At 59.0% G+C, this 15,890-nt stretch overlaps 1 protein-coding gene across 1 annotated transcript; it reads left to right on the top strand.

Moving 5' to 3' along the window:
- Nucleotides 1–1,986: 1,986 nt before the first annotated feature.
- Nucleotides 1,987–8,421, top strand: LOC144261323 (forkhead box protein H1-like). Its single transcript, XM_077810744.1, has 3 exons — nt 1,987–2,271; nt 6,806–6,910; nt 7,324–8,421. The coding sequence occupies exons 1-3, from the start codon at nt 1,987–1,989 to the stop codon at nt 8,419–8,421; spliced, it is 1,488 nt and encodes a 495-aa protein (XP_077666870.1).
- The last annotated feature ends 7,469 nt before the right edge of the window (nt 8,422–15,890 follow it).

The following is a 15,890-nucleotide window of genomic DNA, read 5'->3' as shown; positions in this document are numbered from 1 at the left end:
AGACCCCCCTAGCACCACACCAGGGCATTGGGGTCAGCACCGACTGCCAGGGGAGAGCACCCCCTCCTGAGCCCCTGCCCCACTCCCAGCACCCCAGTACCCCCTCCTGAGCCCAACCCCTGCTCCCTGGAGTGCAGCGGCCCCAGCGCCACCCTGGGGCATTGGGGCCAGCACTGACTGCAGCCACGCTAGGGAAGTCCCTGCTGAGTGATGACACGGGACAGCACCGTCTCCCCACAGGGAAACCTAGACAAGGCAGTTTGCGATTGCCACAGGAGTTACAGGGGCAGCCTCGGGTTTGCCCTGACCAGCTAAGCTGCAGGAATGCTAGAAACAGCCTCTTCCCCTGTACAGGAGCTGAGAAGGGAGAGGCCAGCTCCAAACTAATAGGCCTTTAAGAGGGAGGCCTCCAAACCAACCCTGGCCCCCAGAACTCCTGGGTTCCTTTATGTCCTAGGAGGCATGTTCCCTTAGGCACCAGGTCAGGGAAGGAGTTGCTTAGCTGACCTCAGAGCAATCACCGAGCCACCAGTCAGCACAGCCAGGTCTCTGTGGGTACGTCCACACCGCAGTGAAAAGCCCGTGGCACCGAGTGTCAGAGGCCAGGGCCACTGACTCGGGCCTGTGGGGATGGGGCTGCAAATTGCAGTGTAAACGTAACCCGAGAGCCCAGTCAGGCTAGAGACCTGCAACCCATAGCAGCAGTAGGGTGGCATGTGTGAAAATTCAGGAGGGGAGGCGGGAACTGGCGCCTATCCCTGAATATCGGAAAAGTCCCTATAAAATGGGGGCAACTGGTCATCCTTGGCAGCTGGCACAATGTGCTCCTCACATTGAGTCTAGCCTCTCCTTTTCCTGGTTATATGGCCGGGCCGGGCCCCAGAGCAGGACTCCGGGACTGTGCCCAGTCTTTGTGAACTCCAGCCAGGGGTAACCTGCTCTGTCACAGCCAAACCGGGAAAACAAGGCCCAAGAGTGGGGAGCGCCCCCTCCTGAGTCCCCAGTGCCGCTCCCTGCAGCAGGCGGAGGTTCCTCGGAGGTCTCCCAGCCAGGCCGGAGTCGCTTGTTGGGTCGGTCCTGTGCCACGTCTGGGGCTGTTGGCGGGCACCCCACCCCCATGGCCCACAGTCGCTCACTGTCACCCACGCGAGTCCCAGAGAGTCACAGGGCCCAGGCCTGGCAAACTCAGCTGGAAACCCGCCCTGAGCATCCACAGCTGCTGCATGGCCCGGGGCCTCACATTTCCATGTCGATCCAGGGAGTTACAGGCACCAAAATCCACTGCTGACTGCGCCCCTGCTGGGGACCTTTGCTCGGGGCGCTGGGGGCGAAGCCCCCCCTCTGGATTGGAGTCCCGGGCTGGGGGACTCAGCTTCCCTGAGAAGCAGGCGAGGCCCCAGCTCTCAGACCATCCGGCTAGACTGGCCCAAGCCCTCCAGGTCCAGTGTGAGGAGTGACCCTGGCCTGGACCCAGGGCAGGGGAGAACGGGCCAGATCCTGAACCCCTTGCTCAGGCCTTCCCCAGGCCAGATGCCCATGGGCTTCAGGCTCTGGGCCTGGCCAGGGGGGCCTGACAGATGTTTCAGACTCAGCTCTACCATGGGCTGCCAAAGCCCCCCTCGGGCCAGTCCCCTGCGGGCTAGTGGGGTCCAGCAGGCCGGCCCAGGAGAGGGGCTGCGAGGCCGCAGGTTCTCCCCCAGCTGGGGTTGAGCCCGGGCTCTCACCTCCACCAGCCTTTAACGTCCTCCCCGGCCCCCCGCTTAACAGAGCCCTGCTAATGGTCGGCTGGCCGGCCGGCCCTGCCCCCTGGTGCCAGCAGTCTGGCTCCCCAGTTGGGGCAGAGATGCGGATCAGCATGAGAAAGGCTTGAGTCGGAGCAGGAGAGCCGCTGCCTCCCACCTGAGCCCGCCCCCTGCCCCTCCTGGCCCGGGGCTGCCCTTCACCTTCAGCACCCGGAGCAGCAGCGGCTGGAGCAGCACCCGGGCCATGTCCCATCCTACGGGGGAGGCAGCCCCTGGGCAGAGCGGCGCAGAGGCGGGGGGCTGCCCGAGCCCCCCGGGGGAAGCGCCCCAGCGCTGTGCCCAGGACGGGGGAGGTCCGGGCGCTGGGGATGGAGCGGGGCCGGGCGAGGAGCCCCAGGACTCCAGCAGGAAGGGGAAGAAGAAGAAGAAGAAGAAATACAACCGCCACCCCAAGCCGCCCTACACTTACCTGGCCATGATCGCCCTGGTGATCCAGGCCTCGCCCGGCAGGAAGCTGAAGCTGTCCCAGGTAAGAGCAGGGCAGGGGCCCAGGAATCTGGGGGGCCTTGATTTCCCCTGTTGTGCGCGGTCCCACAGGCTGGGCGACCGGGGAGGGGGGGCAGAGGGACTATTGGACCATCTAGTCTGACCTCCTGTACCTCCCAGGCCATGCACATCCCCCAGGTCCCCTGCTCTGGTTCCCCGCCCCTCCAGGCGCCCCTGGGAGAGCCGGGCAGCCCAGAGCCGGAGGGAGGGAGGGAGGGGGACACTGGGCTCCAGTTGGTACAGGGCCTGCCCCCCCTTGCTAGGCTTGCACGGCTCTGGGAGAGCCCCAGGACCAATGGTGGGCGAGGGGGATGCCCGGAGACCCGGGCACTGTCCCTCCCCTCCCAGGGCCTGCTCTGGGGCCGAGCTGGGCGCGTGCAGCGGCCGGGGGATCGGGGATGGGGGCAGGCGACAGACCCCCGCGGAGGGAGGGTTTGGCTCCCGCTGCTCCCAGCGGCCGGGACCCAGCGGCTGAGCCGAGCCCCATTCAGCCCCGCGCCTACTGTATATGGTGTAGATAAGCCGCGGGTCAGGGGTCGGCCAGGGAAGGAGATTAGGAACAGCGCGGGGGGGGGGGGGGATTCCTCGGGGGTCAGGTGACCTGGGAGTTTGCACAGACACGGGGGGGATTAGCACATTGGGATGGAGAGCTCGCCCGACCCCCAGGCCAGGGTCTAAGGGGTCACACGAGGCTTTACCGCTGCCTGGGCCAGCGCCGGGCCGAGCTGCCGGGAGCCGGTGGTTGCTTAAAGCCCAGAAGCTCAGAGCACTTTACAAACACGGAGCGCAAGGCCAGACAGTATCACTGCACTGGGGAAACTGAGGCACGGGGCCCGTCCGAGGTCCCCCAGCCAGTGGGAACAGAACCCAGGTGCCTGGTTCCAAGAGCTCTGCTCTAGCCACTAGACGCCACTCCACTCCACTCATCCTAAGGGACCCGCTCCCCTTGGGCATTTGCCCCCAGCTTGCGTTACTGGCCCCCCACTAAGCTAGGCTAACAGCTGGCACATACAGCCCCGGGCAACCTGGGAGGGGGCGGGGCCTGGACGAGTCAGCCAATCAGCTCCACCCAGATCAGCTCTGCATGGGGTGGGGGGTCAGGTACCAGATTGGACTCACATGCTCAGCTCTCCTCGGACCCCTTCACCGCTTGGTGCCCCAGCTGCCCTGCCCCATGGCACTGTGGGTGCTGCAAGGGTTAATGGTGGGGGCTGGGGGCTTTGAGATCCGGAGGGGCAAGTGCTGGGGGGGAGGGGGTACTGGGACAGCCTATGGGGTGGGGGTGGTCCCCAGCTCCTCTGGAATGGCAGGGCAGAGCCGGGGGAGACTCTCCCCGGAGCGTGGCGTGGGCTCTGTGGGCTGTTTTGGGGGGCTACTGCCAGTGAGTGGCCCAGCCCTGGCCCTGGGGTACTGTTCAAGTGCTGGAAGCCAGCAGGAGGCATCAGGGAGCCCCCAACAGCCTGCCGTGCTGAGTAATCCCAGCCCCCCTGCCCAGGTTCACGGATGCTGCAGGGGCTCTGTGCTGGTGCAGCTCAGGCCCTCTGCCGGGGCCAGGAGGGGAGATGGGCATTACCGGAACCAGAGCCCAGCCCTGCTCCCATGTAACCTCTGCTCCCGGTGCCGTGGGTTCACTGGGAGCAGGTGGGTGAGCTGAGCTCACACAGAGGAAGGGCGGGCATGGGGGGGAGGCCATGGGGACGGGTGTGCACCCAGAGGCAGAGCAGACCTGGGGGTGCCCCAGCACCAGCCTTTTCCACCTTGTGGGAAAGGGGAGCTCCCTCTCCCTGGCCTGTTCGGTCCTTGGCCCCTGCAGAGGCCTAGTTAGTGCTGGTTGTGGGGGGGCGGGGGGGGGCTGCACAGCGTGTCCCCTGGCCTGCTAGGAACAGGGATGCACCCCTCCATATTTGGGTCTCACACGCCACCCAATGGCCACAGTCACGATCCAGCAAGAGCCAGACAGGACCAACACGATGGCTGTCCTTGAGGGGATTAAACCCTCCGCTCTGCACCACGCCCTGTGCCCCAGCCTTGCTTCCTGACAGGCTACAGTGCCTCCTTAAAGATGCAGCCAGCTGCAATCTGCTCCAGTCCATGACCACCAGGGGCCTGACAATTCCTTCCTGGCACTTTGTGCCATCAGTCTCACCTGCATTGCGGGGGAATGAAGCGTCACAAGCCCGCTTTGCACAGGGGTGAAAGATGACATAAGAAAACTCTGAATTGTTTAACAACACTTCGTTAGATGCTCAAAAAAGCCATAATTAAGGAAGACCCTGTTGGTTAAAACGCTGACCTGGTTCAGAGGAAAGTGAAGGCAGCTATACAAAATTAAAAAATAATGTATAACAAATGGAAGAAAGGGGAAGTTGACAGTTATGAGTATAAATCAGAGGTTAGGAACTGTAGAAAATTGATAAGGGAAGCAAAGGAACACAAGGAGAAATCTAAGGCCGGCAGAGTTAAGAACAATAAGCAGTAGTTTTCAAAGTATATTAGGAACAAAAAGAATCCTCACAATAGTATTGGTCCAGTACTAGATGTAGAATTATTAATCATAATGCAGAAAAGGCAGAAAAGTTCATTAAATATTTGTTCTGTATTTGGGGAAAAAAACCTAGATGATGGCGTCTCATCATATGATGATGATAACACTACACCCATTCCACTAGTCTCTCAGGAGGATGATAAACAGCAGCTACTAACATTCGATATTTTTAAATCAGCTGGTCTGGATAACTTACATCCAAGAGTTTTAAAAGAGCTGGCTTGACCATTAATCTTGATTTTCAATAAATCTTGGTACAGTGGGGAGGTTCCAGAAGACTAGAAGAAACCTAATGTTGTGCCACTATTTAGAAAGGGTAAACAGCATGACCCAGGTAATTATATGCCTTTCATCTGACATCAATCCCAGGCAAAATAATGAAGCAGCTAATACGGGACTTGATTAACAAAGAATTAAAGGAGGGTGATATAATTAATACCAATCAACAAAGGTTTAGGGAAAGAGATCCCGTCAAACTAATTTGATATCTTTTTCTAATGAGAGTACAAGTTTGGAAGGAAAAGGTAACAGTGTTGATATGCTATTACTTAGACTTCTGGGCATTTGATTTGGTACCACAGGATATTTTGTTTAAAACACTGGGAAGATATAACATGAACACGGCACACATTACATGGATTAAATGCTGGCAAATGGATAGATCTGAGAATGTAACTGTAAATGGGGAATCGTCATAGAGAAGATGTGTTTCTAGTGGGGTCCCGCAGAGATCGGTTCTTGGCCCTGGGCTATTTAACATTTTTATCAGTGACCTGGAAGAAAACATAAAATCATCATTGACAAAGTTTTCAGATGGCACAAAAATTGGGGTAGTGGTAAGTAACGAAGAGACCAGGTCTAAATTGCTTGGTAAGCTGGGCACAAGCAAACAATATGCATTTTTATACACCTAAATGTTAACGTGTACATCTAGGGACAGAGAACGTTGGCCAGGCTTACAGGATGGAGGACTCTGGGAAGCAGGGACGCTGAAAAAGATGTGGGGGTGATGGTGAATAATCAGCTGAACGTGAGCTCCCAGTGCGACACTGTGGCCAAAAGGGCGAATGCGATCCTGGGACGTATACATGGGAATCTCCAGGAGGAGCAGAGAGGTTATGTCACCTCTGTATGTGGCCCTGGTGCGAGCGCTGCTGGGGTCCTGAGTCCAGTCCTGGGGCCACAGTTCAAGAAGGATGGTGGTAAACTGGAGGGGGGTCAGAGAGGAGATATGAGAATGATTCCAGGATTAGAAAACCTGCCTTGCAGGGATACATTCAGGGAGATCAATCTATTTAGCTTAACAAAGAGAAGATTAAGGGGAGACTTGATCCCAGTACCTACATGGGGGGCACACGTTTAATAACGGGCTCTTCAGTCTAGTAGAGGAAGGTCTAACACCATCCAGTGGCTGGAAGTTGAAGCTAGACACATTCACACTGCAAATAAGGCACACGATTTTGACAGTGAGGGTCATTAACCACTGGGACAATTTTCCCCAGGTCATGGTGGATTCTCCCTCACTGACGATTTTTAAATCCAGACGGGCTGTGTTTCTAACTGCTCTGCTCCGGGAACAACTTGGGGGCAGGGCTTTGGCCCGTGCTGCACAGGGGGTCAGCCCGGATGGTCACGCTGGTCCCTTCTGGCCTTGGAATCGAGGACTCTGAGCCAGCGGAGGGCCGGCCGCAGCCCCCAGCAGTCAGGGAGTTGCACGCAAGGCCCCAGGAGGGAGGAGCCTCCCCAATTTGTGCCACCACAATCTGAGGTGCCCACCTGGCTCGCTGTTCGCTGTGTGGCACCAGTGCTGTGTCCCACGCGGGTCCCAGTGAGGTGGCACCAAAGCCAGCAGCCCTGCAGTCCAGGCGGGGACAGCCTGAGGCACGCTGAACGGAGCAGTCTCACAGGGCCCAGCGCTGGGGTCTGCTCCGCCCGCGGCCAGGGGCTCTCACCCCCCGTCTCTCGGTTTCAGATCATCCAGGAGATCGGCGCCCTCTTCCCCTTCTTCACCGAGGGCTACCAGGGCTGGAAGGACTCCATCCGCCACAACCTGTCCTCCAACCGCTGCTTCTCCAAGGTGAGCGCTGGGGTGCAGTGAGGGAGCGGGGGCTGGGGAAGAGAACGGCCTCCGGGGGGCTCTGGAGATACAATATGTTGGGGGGGACACTGGGTCCGAGGGTAGGGGGATGGGATGGGGAGCCTGAGGGAGTAAGGATCCAGCTTTGGGGGTAGGTGATGGACTGTCAGGCTCCAGGACAGGGTTGATGGAGCTGGAGAAGGGCCAGGGGAGAGCCCAGGGCTAAGGATGAGGTGATGGGGGGTGCTAGGCTCTGAGGGGTGAATCGGTCAGGCCTGACACACAGGGAAGCTCTGTCCCGACTTCCCGAGCTCCTGGGGTTGGGTTCGGGGCCTCCCCAGGCTCAGGATTGCTCCATGGCTCCCCCGGAGGCCGATCCCCGCACTGAGCCTGTCTCGCTCTCTCCCTGGCAGCTGCTGAAGGATCCCGCGAAGCCCAAGGCCAAAGGGAATTTCTGGACGGTGGACGTGAGCCGGATCCCCCCGGACGCCCTGAAGCTGCAGAACACGGCCATCTCCCGGCAGGAGGCGGCCTCCTTCGCCAGCGACCTGGCCCCCTTCATCCTGCACGGCTGGCCCTACGGCTGCCAGGGGGCACAGCACCAACTGCAGTGCGCCAGGGCCTCCTCCACCCACGCCAGCTCCGACAACGAGGAGAGCGGCTACCAGCTCGGCGAGGCAGCGAGGCCGAGCAGCTCCTTCACCATCGACTCCCTCCTCAGTGACTTCCAGGAGGTGGGTCTGTCCGGGAAGCCCCGGGAGGAAGGGGGCCACCCCCAGCCCGTACAGCCCCCTCCCAGCCAGTCAGCGGGAGACTCCCTTCCCATCAGCATGGACCTGTGGGGCCCAGTCCCCATCTTCCGTGTCTCCTCTGGGCCCCCGTCGCTGCCCTGGCGACCCCTGTGCAGTCTGACTGCACCGCAGTCTTTCTCCTCCTCCTCCAGCAGCATCTCCACCCTTAGCTCCTTGTCGTCCGACGAGAGGGACCCCGGCAGCCGGCGGTCAAAGCAGGCGCGAGGCTCCCGAGCCCCGGCCAAGCGCCCCCGGCTACTGGCTGCCCGTGAGAGCAGTGGTTCCAGCTCGGACTCCGATGGCTCCGGAGGCTGCACCCCGGCTCCATCGCCCACGCTGGTCCCCCGGCCGTGCTGGGAGCAGCTCCCCACCTCCTACACCAAGTGCGTGGCCCCCAACGTTGTGGCTCCCCCGAGCGGCCCCCCGTTCTTTGCCTTCCCCACAATGCCGGGCCTGCCCTACTACAGCTACAGACCCCCCAGCTACGTCAGCCCAGTGTACTGGGACCTGAGGCCAGGCCCCTCGGTGGCCCCCAGGCAGCAGGGCCCACAACTTCCTGGCCTCTCCGTGGACCTGGACCACACGGTGCAGGGCATGCCCCCCAACAAGAGCGTGTATGACGTGTGGGTGAGCCATCCAGGAGACATTGTGCACCCAGCGCTGTACAGCCAGGGCCCCATGCCCGGCAGCGTGGCGCTGACCCGCTATGACTCCCTGTGATGGGCCCCAGTAGGGGAGGGCTGGGCAGCCCCGTGGCCTCTCAACAGCCCTATCTCTTCGGGAGCCTGCGCCAGCTGCATGGATAAACAAGCCCTTGCAGGCCCAATGGTGCTCCTCAAAACCGGGGCCAGCAGGCAGAGCTGCATCTGGATCTGCAACGGTGCGGTCCCTGGAGACTACAAATCCCAGCATGCAATGCTCCATGCAGAGCCGAGCATCCCTGGGGGGCCACCCGTCCTCCCACGGAGCCAGCTGGCAGCAAGCAGGGCATCCTGATGGGCTGTTCTGCTCTGCAGGAGGAAGACACGGATGCCATTGACTCTGGTCCTCACCCAGCGGGGAACCATCTCTGCTGCCTTTACTTACCTACCTGGATGGCTGCCTTTGGGCCTCTCCGGATGGGATGGGGGGAGTTCCTGCAGGAGTCTCTCTGCTCCCCCTTCTCCTGAGTTGCCTCCCTGGCAGGACCCTCTGCTCCCTTCCACATCGCGTCTGCACATGTGTGCCCTCCCCTGACATGCTCCGGGGGCCAGCGGCTGCTACAGTCCAGTGGCTCCTGGGGAGGGCCTAATCCAGGTTCCCAGCTTCGGCCGGCCCCAACTGTGCAGAGCTGGGGGACATGGAAATCTGAACGCAGATCTGGATTCCTAGCGGGACAAACCATCTGACCACATGGCAGTGTAACCCACACATCTTCTGGATGTGGTGTTCTGTCCCATCTAGGGGCACCGAGACCAAAGGTGTGTGGATTACAACAGCACGAAGGCTGGGCCTGCCTCTGGGGAGTTTCTGTTTGCCCCGGAATCTGCAGACAGAGACGCAGCTCTCAGAGCGGGGCAGCTTCATGACTTTCTATAATGCTGGGGTACCCTCCCCCATGCAGCCCACCAGGCATCTAGCATCAGCTTCACCAGGACGCGGGCTGCTCGCAAGGCACAATTACCACCCAGGCAAGAAGGGACCAGTGTGACCATCCCATGTGACCGCCTGTGTAACACAGGCCAGAGACCTGCCCCCAAGTCATTCCCAGAGCAGAGCTGTTAAGAAAAAAAACAGTCTTGATTTAAAAATTGCCAGTGATGGAGAATCCACCATGACCCTGTTCCAGTGGTTCATTGCACTCACCATTAAAAATGTTACCCCTCATTTCACTTCCAGTCTGAATCTGTCCAGCTTCAGCCTCCAGCCACTGGATCATGTCAGACCTTCCTCTGCTAGATCGAAGAGCCCGTTATTAGCTCTTTGCTCCCCACGCAGGTGCTCCCAGACTGATCAAGTCACCCCTCCACCTGCTCTTTGTTAAGGTAAATAGATGGAGCTCCTGGAGTCCATTCCCTATAGGCAGGTTTTCTAATCCTTCCATCATTCTCTTGCCTTGTCTCTGCCCCCTCTCCAATTTATCAACCTCCTTCTTGCGTTGTGGGCACCAGAACTGGACCCAGGACTCCACAGCGGTGGCACCAGGGCCACATACAGAGGGAAAATAACCTCCCTCCTCTTACCCAAGCTTACAGTTTGTACCTCCCAGGGTCCCATTCGCCCGTTTGCCCACAGCATCACGCTGGGAGCTCACATTCAGCTGGTCCTCCACCCCCACCCCCAAATCTTATTCAGCGCCGCTGCGTCCCAGGAGAGAGTCCCCCACCCTGTACCTATGGCCGGCAGTCTTTGCTCCAAGATTTTTTACTTCACGTTTGGCTGTACTGAAACACACACTGTTTGCTTGTGCCCAGCTTACCAAGCGATCCAGGTCATTTTGTATCAGTGACCGGCCCTCTCTGCTAGTTCCCACTCCCCCAGTTCTGCGTCACCTGCAAAATACACTGGTGATGCTTACATGTTCTCTGCCAGGTCAATGATAAACCCCTTCAGTAGCGTAGGGCCAAGAACCGATCCCTGGGGGAACCCACTGGGAACACACCCCCTCAATGGTGATTCCCCTCTAGAATTACATTTTGAGACCAGTTAGTCTGGGGGGAGGGATAGCTCAGTGGTTTGACCAGTGGCCTGCTAAACCCAGGATTGTAAGTTCAATCCTTGAGGGGGCCATTTAGGGAACTGGGGCAAAAATTGGGGATTGGTCCTGCTTTGAGCAGGGGGGGTTGGACTAGATGACCTCCTGAGGTCCCTTCCAACCCTGATAGTCTATGATTCAGTCAGCTTTTAATCTCCTTAAGACGTGCCACGCTGATTTTGATTAAAAACTAGAAAAATACAAAGTATCATAAGGTACCACGTCAAACCCCTCACAGAAATCTGTTACAGCAACACTATTCCTGTTATCAGCCAAACTTGTCATCTCATTGAAAAGACACCGAGTGAGTTTGACAGGATCTATTTTCCATAAGCCCGTGTGGATGGGCATTAGCTCTATCACCCTCCTTTCATTCTTTAACTGCATCCCTGTTACTGAAGCTACTGGAGATCTCCCTCTGCCAGCAGCAGTAGCAAGTCTCTTATCCCCGCTGTGAGTCCAGTCACTAGAGGACGCCATCCCTCACAGCCAACAACGTTACATACCTTAGGGTGGAGTCTCCTCTTGAGTCAGTGTCCAGCATTTCTAAGAACCCTTTTATCTAAGGAGGAGGCCACATTCTGGTCCCAGGTGCCCCAGGGAATGCTGCACGTGTGTCTTCAAGCAAATCTGGCTCATGCTTTTTATTCTTTAATGGTTTTGCCTCCTTTCCTTCTCTTTGTTCCAATCCCCCCTGGAAAAGCAGCACTGGCCAAATGATTCCTAGCGGTGGCACAGCTTCTCTCTTTCCGTTTACAAACCAGCCAGCTGGTCAGCCCGAGGCCACCTGCAAAGTGACACACGTCAGCAGGAATAATCTGAGCCCCTCGTTTATCTGTCTCGGGTGCTTCTATGGTCCCCATCACGGTGACTGAGCACCTCCCGATCTGTAACGTGTTTCACCTCACAACTCCCCTGGGAGGCAGAGCAGAGCTGTTAGCCCCATTTTATGGGTGGGAAACTGAGGCACAAAGAGACTAAATCACATGGGGGGGGTGTCCTGTGGTAGAACAGAGACTTGAACCCAGGTTTCCCAAAGCCTAGGCTGGTGCTCTAACCACTGGGCCATCCACCGTCTCATAGAAACCACGGGAGGGGCAATCCCGCTGTGGCCAGCTCGCTGCAAAGCTCTGCTGAACGTGTAGCAGAATGGAAACCCACGGTGTTCGGGAATGGAGGGCAAATCAGATGACGCCCTTCTCTCCATTCAGACTGGACGTGTGGGCCAGGATAACTAGCCATGGGAACAAGCTACCAAGGTACGTGGGGGATTTGCTGTCACTGGCAATGTTTAAATCGAGACTGGCTGGTTTTCCAAAGACCTGCTCTGGTTCATTCAGGAATTAATTCCAGGGAATTGGCTGGTTGGGGCTACACAGGAGGGCAGATGAGATGATCACAGTGGTCTCTTCTGGCCTTGGAAGCGATGAACAGGGCCGGCTCCAGGCACCAGCGAAGGAAGCAGGGGCCTGGGGTGGCCAACAGAAAGGGGCGGCATGCCGTCCGTCACCGGGGCGGCACGTCCGGGTCTCGGCCCTGCAGTCCCTCTCTTCCTCTTCGGTGGTACTTTGGCAGCAGTTCAACCAGGCTTGGGTTTTTTAGTTTGGTTTTTTTTTCCTTCACCACCTGGGGCGGCAGAAAAGCTGGAGCTGGCCCTGGCGATGAAGCTCAGGGACATGGCCCAGCTACCCACCATAATGAAGGGAAGAGAGGAGGTAAGGTAGATCAGGCTGCGCTCTTCCCTCCCCATCTCCTCCTACAGGACCTGAGGGGATGGTCAATTAATTTAAAAGGCAAAAACCGCATCACCGATCAAAGGAAATTCTGCTTTCCCACCCCCCCGCACACTTGGCCTGTGGAATCCACTGCTCTGGGGATCACCGAGGCCAAGAGTTTAGCAGGCTTTGTGGGTGAGAACATCCCCCAGGGTTCCATAGGCCGGGCACCCACTGGGGTCAAGCGGGGGCTGCCCCCGTGGAGAGGGTATTCCATAACCACCCACTGGGAAGGTCTTGCCCCATCCCCTGATGAATTGGTGGTGGCCCCAGCAGGCGGGATGCTGGATTAGATGGACCATTGGCAGAGCCCGTGAGAACAGCCCTACATGCCTTAGCCACTTGTTGCAAGGATTTGATTGGAGATTTGAGCTGTGGGGGTGGGTGCTGACTGGATGCCTGGGTCACGTGGCAGGTTGCTGTTCCCTCCATGGAACGAGCGTCCGGGTTCCAGGAGCAAGCCCCTGGGTGCGAGTTCGAAATTCACCTCCGGCATGGACTGTCCCAAGCCCACAGCTTCCCCGCCCGCTTCCGCCAGCCGCGGCACTCGCGGAACCGGCTGCAGACAGCGAACAGGAGCAGAGGGCGAAAGCAGGCGGAGGAAGTTCAGGGTTTCTGCTAGAGAAAGCGTGGCCAGAGCGTCTGCCCAGGGGCTCTCCCAGGCCTACCAAAAACATGGGGCTTGAGCTAGAACTGCAGCTGGAGTCAGTGGAGCTTGGAGCTGCCCCACCTGTCCTGCCTGCCTCATTAACCCCTGGTCTCCTGCATGTCTCTGAAAGAAGGTCTCCAGGATCCATCTGTGTCTGACCTGTCTGATTGTGCTTCTGACGCTAAGCTCCTCCATGACTGTATCTTCTCCTGGGTCCAGTCCCGCACACGGCACCCTGGCTCCATGTCAGTAATAAAGTATTTGTGCCTGGTTAATTGGCTGCAGGTCTGTGCATAGCCCCCTGTGGGTGTGGGGGTTTGGGGTTTCAGAGATTGGGAGGGGTTGTGGGTGTCAGAGACAAGGGGGTGTCACAGATGAGGCCTGAAGTCACAGGCTTAGACTGAGCTATGAGCTGGGTGAGAGCAATGGGACCACTTGAGCAATGAGCTGAAGGGATCGCCAGCTGGCCCAGGATGAGCGGCAGGGCTGAGGGAGGCAGTTTGGCTGCATCACCATAACTGAAATTCCCTTTGAACAAGTCCGAGAATGTTCCTCACGCTCACGAGGAAGCTCACGCCCCCCCGGCACAATCCCAAGAGCCCATCCTTATGGGCCTAGGTCGGAGCCCACTCCCGGGGGATCCACTGAATTGTCAGAACAATGGGGAACAGTCTCAATTAGAACACAAGGCTGTGCGAACCCTAGCCTGGCAGGTACCTGTGTAAGTGCAGAGAGCATCCCTCGGCATAACAAACAGCAACCTGTAATAAAAGGCTATAGTTCCCTTAAAACTGCCATCACTATGCTTCAGAGTTAACGGGGAGAGTAGCATTCCAGGCTGCCTGCAGCCATCACTGCGCTGGTTACAGCTCACGGTTGGAGGGTTTTTGTTACATACAAACCAGGAGGGCTAGAAACTGACTTTTTAGATACTAGGGCTTAAAATCTGCAGCCCCATTGTGCACTGGGCATGAGTTTGGCAGCAGGTCCCACAGCTGTGGGATAGCTGGGTGCACATGTCCCACTGCCCAGGTCTGAGCTAACCTGAAGCTCTGCCACCCACCAGGAGTGTCCATCAGGATTAAACCCCAACACACCATTCAGCGGCCTCCCCCGCCCCCCCCCCCCCGGGCAGCGGGGCTTTTTGCACATCCAAGGTTTCCCCAGGCTTTGTTCAGTGAGCTCCCCTCCCATGTGCTCATTCACTCTCCCCCCATCCCAGTTATCGCTGAACTAGGCAGGGGGAGCAGAGATGGGGGGCTGGTGAGATCCGGCGACAGTGGGGAGCTGCTCACCAGGCACAGAGGAGCGCCCTGTACCCCCACCCCAAAGAAGCCATGCCCACACAGGCATATTTCACGTTTGCCCCCTCCCCTGGCAAACCAAACCCACTGCCCCAGAAGAGACCCGCCCCATCCCCATCTGCCCAGGACACCAGGCGCTCCACACCGCCTCCAGGAGATCTGCACCATCTGCCCCCGCCCCTTGCTGGGCTCGCCTGCTGCTGCCCCCTCTGCCCGACTAGATGCACGGTTGGGACCTGCACCTCGAGATCCTCTGCGTGCACCTCCTCTCCTCTCCCAGGAGGCCCCGCCCCAGGGCAGGAGCCCGCCGGGGCCTATCCCAACCTAGGCCCCTGCCTGGGAACCCCCCCAGGTCAGAGGTCTGGCATGAGCGGGTTCAGCCGGGCAGGAACTGGGGGGAAGGGCAGGAACCCAGAAGACTGGGCCCTTGTACACTTGGGCCAAAGGTCCAGCGATCCTCACGCCACTTGATGCATGTAACTGCGGGGGGGCGCATGTGTGGGCCTGCAACACTGCCCCCTGGTGGTCATGGTGGACCTATCTGTGCATGGCATCAGCTCGCCGCCGCCGGAATCAGGCCGAAGAAATCTGCAAACTTAATTCCAGCTCTGGAGGGCGCCCTTCTCCCTCCTGCCCTTTCCCCGCCTGCCTTGGGACCCCACCACACCCTTCCTGCGCCCTCCACCCCATCTTCCCTCTCACCTCTCATTGCCTTCCCAATCCCGGCGCTAGGAAAACGAGCCATTATTTGCTGCATGGTACAAAATCCCAGCCTGGCTCCAGGTGGTGCAGGGAGCCCTGTTCCCCCATCACCTGCAGGGGGGACACTGCCTGATAGGCGCCCCTCTTGCACTGCCCTAAGCCAAATGTCCCACATGGCTCTGGTGCCCCACCCCCACTCCCAGCCTCCAGCCCGCTGCTCTCCCATTACCCCCCTATCCCATCCTGCAGCCCCTGCTGTTCTGGTCCTGGCCCTCTCCTGAGCAGAAGCTGACGCCTGTGCCCAGTAGGAGGGTGTTTTTGTGCTGAGACCCCCTAAACTCACCTCACTTGTGGAGACCTGTCTGGAAGGTGAGGCCAGGCTCTGCAGTTGGAGGGGGGGCTGCAGGCAGTGACAGGGAGCTGGGGTCATGCCAGGAGCAGGGATTAATGAACAGATGGTGCCAAGGGGCCGTGAACTGGCACAAAGAGGATCAGCGGCAAATGCTCCGCAACAAAAGGTGAGAGGAGTTTGCGTGGACCTGCCCCAGGGGCTGCCATTCAGCCCCCTCCCCCTGCGGCCCAGGCCCCAGGACCCAGGTTGGGCCGGACTGGCGCAGGGGAGCTGCTGGGATGGCACCAGAGGCTTCAACCAGAATGCCGGGGGCGGGAGGTCAGTCTGACCAGGGGGATGTACTCACGGGGAGCTGGGATCCCACAGTCCCATGCAGCAATGCTCCCCGCAGGCCCAAGCCAAACGCCCCCCACCCCAGCCACCAGCCAGGGCCTGACCCCGAGCCTGAGACAGGCTCTAACCCAGCCCTGCACCAGCCCAGCCGCTAACCCAGGCCATAACTTGAGGCCTAACCCAGCTGTCTTAGGGCGCGTCTACACTGCAAAGAAAAACCCCACACCACGGCCTCAGAGCCTGGGACGACTGATTCGGGCTCGCAAGGCTCGGGCTGCAGGGGCTAAAACCAGCAGGGCAGCCGTTCCCGCTGGGTCTGGTGCCCGGGTTTGGAAACCCC

This window comes from Eretmochelys imbricata, chromosome 2 (genome assembly GCF_965152235.1).
Source record: "Eretmochelys imbricata isolate rEreImb1 chromosome 2, rEreImb1.hap1, whole genome shotgun sequence".
Classification (NCBI taxonomy): domain Eukaryota; kingdom Metazoa; phylum Chordata; order Testudines; family Cheloniidae; genus Eretmochelys; species Eretmochelys imbricata.
This window is presented reverse-complemented; position numbering and strand designations above follow the sequence as displayed.